Consider the following 8,659-nt stretch of genomic DNA (forward strand, 5'->3'; position numbering starts at 1 on the left):
ATAAACAAACATTCAAAAAATGAAAATTAAAATTCACCCAAGAACCACCTCCCAAAAAAAAAAAAATTCATGTACATGTGAGCAATGCCAACTCACCAATTTAAAATAAGCAAACTTTCAAAAAATGAAAATTAAAATTCACCCAAGAACAATTCAAATTTGTTATGCTTTATTTTTTGTTGGAAATCTTCTTCAATAGAGAATTCTTGTCATCAAAATATAATCTTAGCTTTTTGAACATTTAAATAAAAATTCAATAAATTTTACTTTTTCCTTATCAAAATCAATTTAGCTCTATTAGCTTAGCATAAATGTTGATGGATTGGAATAGTATTAATAGAACTCAATTGTAGATTAGTGAAAAGTAAAACTCATTTGAAAATTTTCAATTTTTTCACTAACAAGGCCCACCATGTTGCTATACAATCATCACCTTAAGATCAGCTGTGATTCATGATCCGACGGTCCAATTTTGTTACTGCTTTTCAACTTCAATAGACCGTACAACTTCCGTATCTCTTTCACGGGAACCAAACTCTCTTTGCATCCACTGGACTCGCCGGAGTCATCCGCCGACGGTCTCGGCGACGAGCTCTCCCAAGATCTCCGGCCATATTTTCCGGCCACTCTCGAATCGCCGTTGGTCTGCAGCGCCGCCGTAATCACAGATTTCAACGCCCTGCTTGGCGAGGTCCGGTTGGCGATCATGATCTCGCCGATCTCCGCCGCGCTCAGCTTCGCGCCGCCCTGAAACACCTCCTCCACTTGCGGAAACAACTTGTGGTCCCTGAGCCCTAGATAGCTATTCGCTAGACTCTTGAAAGAATTAAAATCACAGAGTGGAAAATATATGTGAACATCGATTCTTCCCGGCCGGAGTATCGCCGGATCGATTTGATCTTTGCTGTTCATCGTGAACACCATCACTCTCTCATCTCCGCAACACGAGTTCACAATGCCATCCATGAAGTTCAACACACCGGAGAAGCTCAACGCCGTCGATTTCTCCACCATGAACCGATCGAGATCTTCGATTACAATCACAGACTTGTTCTTCGTCTGCAACAAAAGCATTTTCAGATCAGAATCGTCGGAAACTCTCCAGAGATCGACATCGTAGACATCGTAAGAGAGGAAATTTGCCATGGCGGCGATAAAGCTAGATTTTCCGGTACCGGAGGGACCGTAGAGTAGGTAGCTTCTCTTCCAGACTCGGCCGAGTCGGTGATAGTACTGTTTGGATTTGAGAAACGATTCGAGATCGGACTTGACCTTATTCTTCAAATCCAAATCCATGGCGATCGTGTCGAGAGTCGAAGGATGCGTGAACGGAAACGATCTCCACCGTCCGTTTCTCTGATCATCAGATTGCGTGTTCATGTACAGCTTCACTTCCCTCCGCCTCTGCTCAATCTCATCCAAAACCATATGAATGTGTTGAAGATAAGGTCTGAGAATCCGACGCTTATCCTTCTTTTTGATCCTCAACACAAAGGTTCTTCGCCGTATCTGATCACTCCCTCTCACAACCTCGTTCGTCCACGACACTCTGGCTCTGAGAAACTCATCGTGAACCGTCTGATCATCGTCGAGGCAGAGAACGATCTCATTTGATTTTTTTCCGGAGAAGAGATTGGTGAAATCGGAGTCCTCAATCGTAGCCAACGAATTCAAGTAAGTGTAGACTTTCCTGTAAAGTTGATTCTCTTGAAAATTCTCATTCAATTCGGGCACTCTGAAGCACTGGTGAACATGAACTCTGTCTTCAATCCAATGCAACCATCTCTTCAAAACGTAAATCAAAGCAGTCCTATACAAGAACAATCGAACCAGAACGAATACACAAGCAATCACAACAAACAAACAAAACAAATATCTAAGAATCGAAAACATGACTTTCTCACTGAAATTTAATTTGGTAAAATCATATATATATATATAGTAGGATTATACAAGGTGAGATATCATTTTTCTAGGTTGGAGTGATGAACTCTCTTTTGTTACTCAGTCAGTGGCAACTGGATTTTATAAAAGTAGTTTTTTTTTTTTTTTTTTTTTTGCTACGTTGCTTAGCGGGGTAAACACTATCAGGGAGGGTTTATATATGGATTTTTATTATTGGCTAGTTTGAATTATATTTTGTATATTTGTAGATGAGTTGTGTGTCATAAGGTGTTTTATTTGATTTAAAATTTTAATATTTATATGCATTCAAACTTTGATTGGTTTTTTTTTATACTAATCGATTTCAAATAAAATTGTAGTCAAGTTGAGTTGGTGCGTTTTTATTTTTTTTAATATTGTATATATAAATTTATTTAATTAAATTAAGAAGATTAATGAATTTCAAAATATGTTTAAATATTCGACCAATAATACTAAAGTAAGACACATTATTTTTCAATTGAGGTGAATTTGTTGAAATTTTTTGAAATTTATGAGGTTTGATGGAAAATGAATTTGTTCACACATATATTAATTTGATCAGTTTAAAATGATGGATTAGTTATTCAAAAATTGTAATTATTCCAATCAAGTGATGTGCGTGAACAAAATCAAATTCCGTTTCATTATGTAAACAAAGTCTGACTTCATAGCAAAGAACTTTAAAGGCACATCTCAAATTATATTTAGAATGTTTTGCTCTTTCACCGTTTATTTAAGATTAATTTGTTATTTAAACAAATAAAATTTAAATACATTTTAAAATTCAGATCGAACTTGAATATGCACTTGATTCAATTAAAGCTCTTTTGAAATCAATTCAAAAGGTAAACACACAACTTGAATTTATTTTGAAACTCATTAATTATTCAAGATAAACTAGAACTTATTTTGAACAGCCCACTGTTGAGCTCATTTTGAACAACCCACTATGTGTGTGTGTTTGATTGGACGGAATGGATAAGGGGATTAGAATTCATCGGATTTGAGTACTGGGACTGTGAATTCCCGGACTATTTGGTTGGATTGGATATGTATCTTGTGTTTATTTTTTCATGAGATTAGATGTCTGTAAAGGACTATTTTTACCAACGTTTGGTTAAACGGATTGGATAGGATAAATGAACAAAAGACTATTTTACTCTTTTTCAATTGTTTACTAAGTAATAGCAATATTAAACATATCTTTAATATTTTAATTATTTTTAGCTAGATAAAATAAAAATTTATTTTATTTTATTTTTTACACAATTAAATAAATTTATTTTTTTTAAAATAAATAAATAAATAAATAAAATATCAATAAAAATTTATATTATTCTTTTAATTAAAATTTTAAATAAATTTGTTTTTAAAAATAATAATAATTAAACAATGAAATTAAATAAAACATCTATTAACATTTAAATAATGAAATTAAATAAAATATAAACAAAATTTTAAAATAAAACATCAATAAAATATCTATAAAAAATTATTTAAAAATAAATAAATAAAACATAAATAAAAAGTTAAATAAAATTATTTTATTTTTAAATTGAGACATTTAAATTTTATTGAATTTTATTAAATATAATACATAATTAAATAGTAAAGGGTCAAAATGATCATTTCACCACCTAATTCCAATAGTTAATAATCCCCAAAATTATCCCACACCCCCCCTTAGGATAATATAATCCCCCATATGGGGGATAAGGAGTCCGGCCGAACTCCATGTCCGGCGGACTAAAAAAAAAAAAACATCGGATTGGATTTACTGTGCAGATTACAATCCGCACAGTAAATAATCCCCCCCTTATCCCCCAAACACACCCCTTGGACGGACTGGAAAAGGGGGATTAGAATCCATCGGACTTGAGTCCTGGGACTGTGAATCCCCCGGACTATTTGGTCGGATTGGATATGTATCCTGTGTTTGTTTTTTCATGAGATTAGATGTCTGGATAGGACTATTTTCAGTGAATCCAACGTTTGGTTGGACGGACTGGATAGGATAAATGAACAAAAGACTATTTTACCATTTTTAATTGTTTACTAAGTAATAGCAATATTAAACATATTTTTAATATTTTAATTATTTTTAATTAAATAAATTCATTTTTTTAAATAAATAAATAAATAAAATATCTATAAAATTTGTTTTAAATCATTACTGTATAACAAATCATTATTTTTTTTACATGCAAAACTTTACTGTGTTTGTTTATTTACACAATTAAATAAATTTATTTTTTTACACAATTAAATAAATAAATAACCACTAAATTTGATTTAATAAAATACTGTATAACCTGTATAAAAAATTTATATTATTTTTTTAATTAAAATTTTAAATAAATTTTAAATAAAACACATATTAAAATTTAAATAATGAAATTAAATAAATTATAAACAAAATTTTAAAATAAAACATCAATAAAATATCTATAAAAAATTATTTTAAAAAATTAAATAAATAAAACATCAATAAAAAGTTAAATAAAATTATTTTATTTTTAAATTGAGACATTTAAATTTTATTGAATTTTATTAAATATAATACATAATTAAATAGTAGAGGGTCAAAATGGTCATTTTCGCATCTAATCCCAACAGTGAATAGTCCCCCACATTCTATCCCACCCCCCCAGGACACAATAGTCCCCCATATGGGGGACATGGAGTCCGGCCGGACTCCATATCCGGCGGATAAGGAACACTATTTGGATTGTAATCCAAATAGTGGATAGTCCCCCCTCCAATCCCCCCAATCAAACACGCCCTATATGTACTAACTAATGTACAAACTAGTGTATCAACAGATGATGTAACGTTATTTGTATAGTTTTAGATATTTATAACTTGTATAATAAATGTGATCAATTGTAATATCATAACACTAATTGATACACTAACGTGTATACTAATTAATGCATATAACTCATAATTTCGACGTGTATAGTTCAAGGTGTGTGTTGGTAACGTTAGGCTGGTGGAAGTAGATTAGAAATTGACAATCATAAGAAGAATATAGCACCATTTAAAAAACATATATAAGATTCCTTTGACAAATGTCATTGTCTTTTATTAACAAAATCATTTCAAAAGGAGAGATTAAACAAAAGCAAAACTTGATCAACAAAATTTATAAGATTCCTTTGACAAATGGATTTTTTCATGGTTTTTATTTGTGTGTTTCTTAATCTGGTGTTTTTTTTTATTTGGTGTAAGTTTATCTCTTAGATAGACTCCTTTCTGTATGTGCCGTTTGGCTTCATTAATAAAAAATTTTCTTTTTGATAAAAAAAAAATGTCATGGTCTTTTATTGACAAAATTATTTCAAAACGGGAGAGATTAAACAAAAGCAAAACTTGATCAACAAAATTTAGCTCCTCATGGAGGGACCAAATCCAGTCTGCAATGCTGTACTTGTTGTAGAGTCGTAAGTTTTATTATTATGGGCTGGTTTCCCTCCTGTCTGTGATCGGACGGGAGAGTGCTGTTGAGATTATGAAGACTTATTATGGGTTCCATTTTGATAATTCGAATCGTTTAATGTGTAGAACTCGTTGAATACTATATGTCTGCAAAAAATCACGTTGATTGAATATCGATAACTATCTCATTGGATCAGATTTATGTTAATCGTTTATTTTTTTACTGTCTATTTTTTTTTATACAAAACTGATTTGATCGCGTAGTTATCGATATCCGATCAACGTAATATTTTCGAGACATATAATACTCGACGATTTTGACACATTGAACGATTCAGATTATTGAAACGGGATTTGTGGTGAACTCCTACAGATCCAATAGTACTCTCCAGTCTAATCACAGACCGGAGGAAGCCAACCCCTATTATTATTGTATGAAATTTCAACTCATTGGGTGGGCATCATATACCTAATTCAAATGACAATTCGTTTTGCAAGTTTTCTAGTGTCCAAATTCCCTTTGGTATGTCTTAGTTGAACAGGCAAGTAGATCACCCAACACTTTGAAAAAGTTTTCTATAGCTCAAATTGCTTTACATAATCCAACATCTAATTTATTTTTTTAGTTTTCTTAATCTTTTTCAATAATACTATATTAACTCAAAAGAAAAAAAACACGAAAATATTAATGTGAGGTTCAAATTCAATTCATAAGAATCATGACTGTATATTAATATTTTTGTGCACATAGTGTTAGAATTATTTGAGGTATTCAACCGAAAGTTTGTGCACTTCTTTTTTTATTTTATTTTTTTTATAACATTTCTATAGACAATGTTAAAATTATTAGAAGTATTTAATTCAAAATTGATTGACTATAAGTAAAGTGACCCTTTTAGACTATATTGACCAAGTTTTGGTAACTTATAGAGAGGCATTGTGAAAAAATCCCTCACAATCTTTTGTACAAACGATCACATAAGATCCGGTGAAATCTCGAAGTGACATATAAATAAAAAATGATAATACAGTTTGCTCCAGTGAATGGATCAGACTGGTCCAAGCTCCTCAAGCCCAAGTCCAAATAATCAAGCCCACCGGATAACCTGCAAACAAGTTCAACGGGGAACGGGATAGTCCCCCAGTGAACCCTCCGACGAGCAAGTTAGGAAGAGAAGTGGAGTATAGAAGGAGAGATTAGAGATAGAAAGCTTAACCTTCTTCTTGTCTTCAACGTTTGCTTATATCCTTTGGTAATCATTTCGCTGTCCCTTCTGACCTGCCCTCCTCGCCGAAAGCCTATGCTGTAGCTTACCTTGTTCAGGGTAAGGGGGTCCTGTTCCGACGGAGAGGTGTTGTCGTAATAAATGCTGTGATGAGCTGCATTAATGGTGATGTGCAGTGACAATAACTTTGCAGATCTTTGTCTGCTGATGTGGCTCGTCCTTCTCTTGCCGTGTGTCTGAATGTCATTGGCTCTTTATGTCATGTTGGACTCCAGCTGTCCTGGATCTCACCAGCTGGGTTATGCATTGGGCTCCAAGTGATGGGCTTGGATTGTCCATAGGTGATTCTTGGCCTTTATGGGCTTATACACGTCAAAAAATGAGAGAAATAAACTTGGTTGGAGACTTGGCTCATTGAAAATCACGTAAAACTCCAATCTGACACAACATTAAAATTATTGAAAACATTCAACTCAAAATTGATTGATAAATGATCGATAGAAACAATAATATGTAGATAAGCAGTGATCAATTCCAACCATTAAATTGATACTTTGTCGATGTTTTGAATGATTAAAAGCTTCTAAAGTGTCCGCTTGTAGAATTTTGGCCCTCACGGAGAGCCGAAAGGTAGCTGACCCACGAAAGTTACATTTATAATTTTTTAAAATTATTATTATTATTTTTATTTCTGTCCATCCAATGCAGGGCCCACAATTCACCATATTATAATTAGGATTTGATAATAAGTTAAGTTAAGTTTATCACTTGAAGTTGACACCTATTTGCTTCAAAACTTAGACACGCATTGTACACGGTATTACCACAAGGTTGATGAATCCAAAAGGTTAACTTTCTTGACTACATCCTTGTTTAAGTTCATTGTATTCCTATTTTCTATCATATTGGAATATGGTATAATAGGTATATTCTCTATCAAAATAAAAGAGGTATCAACTTCATAATCATTTCTATTACTTGGATTTTTCACTTATTAACTATTCTTCACTTATAATTTATGATAAGAATAACATCATAATATTACATTTATTATAGAAGAGGAAAGGAGTTAAGATTTGAAATTGTAACCTTCTGAGCAACACAAGACGTCCAATCATTGGGTTAAGCGCTTTGATTTTCTTAATTATTCTGTTGATCTTAAGAAGGATTCCAACATTCGGTTTCATTTTTTCATCGGCGCATAGAAATTAAATGTGAGAATTCTATACATGTATAGAGTCATCAAATGAAACAAGTTATTTGAACTCGATATATGTTTGATTAGTTATTTTATTTTTTTAAATTGACTCGTTATGTAAAGGTTAATGATCCAAAACTTTAACCTTTTAGACTGGAGTATATCATTTGTTACAATATCTAAGAGAGGGAGAAAGAGAATATTGTATGGTGGATATATTCAATATTTTGTTGAATAATTATGTAACAATATATATAAGACTCCTTTATATAAGAGGAGAGAAATCTAAGTATAGTAATCCTAAATATGGTAATGAATATAATATAGTATGTATGATAGACAAAATATGTAGTTACTATATTTAACACCCTCCTCAAATTCAAGTAGAGATACTAATTTGATACTTGAGTTTGGAGAGAGAAACTAAAATATAAAATAAAATTAAAAAATAAAATAAAAGACAAATAGATTACAAAGTCCAAATGGGAGCGTAAGGGTGCTTGAGATAGATCAGAAGCCGGAGCTAATGCCAGGAGAAAATTTATGATCGTGTCGGACCGTTGTAGGAATTGGCCGGAACTAATGTCATCACAGTTTAAGGTTGTGCTAGACCGTTGTAAAAATTAGCCAGAACTAATGCTGGAATAGTTTAAAATCATGTCAGACCGTTGTAGAAACTGGTCGAAACTAATGCTGTGACACTTTAAGGTCGTGCTTATTTGTATTCTCTCATATTAGGGTATAGTAGGTATATTCTCTATCGGGTATAGTAGGTATATTCTCTATCAAAATAAAAAGGGTAAATTATAAATACACCCCCTGAGGTTTAATTAAAATACGAATTGTTTCCCTGTGATTTTGAAAATTACAT

The 8,659-nt window shown here is 32.2% G+C and overlaps 1 protein-coding gene across 1 annotated transcript; it reads right to left on the minus strand.

Annotated features, from left to right (window-relative positions):
- Nucleotides 1–333: 333 nt before the first annotated feature.
- LOC114267134 (AAA-ATPase At2g46620) lies at nucleotides 334–5,231 on the minus strand. Its single transcript, XM_082869857.1, has one exon. It carries the CDS (start codon nucleotides 1,891–1,893, stop codon nucleotides 430–432), a length of 1,464 nt encoding a protein of 487 aa, XP_082725983.1. The 5' UTR covers nucleotides 1,894–5,231; the 3' UTR covers nucleotides 334–429.
- Nucleotides 5,232–8,659: the final 3,428 nt, after the last annotated feature.

Source organism: Camellia sinensis, chromosome 5 (assembly GCF_055761805.1).
Source record: "Camellia sinensis isolate YWXY chromosome 5, ASM5576180v1, whole genome shotgun sequence".
Lineage (NCBI taxonomy): Eukaryota > Viridiplantae > Streptophyta > Magnoliopsida > Ericales > Theaceae > Camellia > Camellia sinensis.

Excerpts from the sequence above, each read along its gene's own strand:
- LOC114267134 (XM_082869857.1), bottom strand. The coding sequence starts at position 1,893 with ATGTTTTCGATTCTTAGATATTTGTTTTGTTTGTTTGTTGTGATTGCT.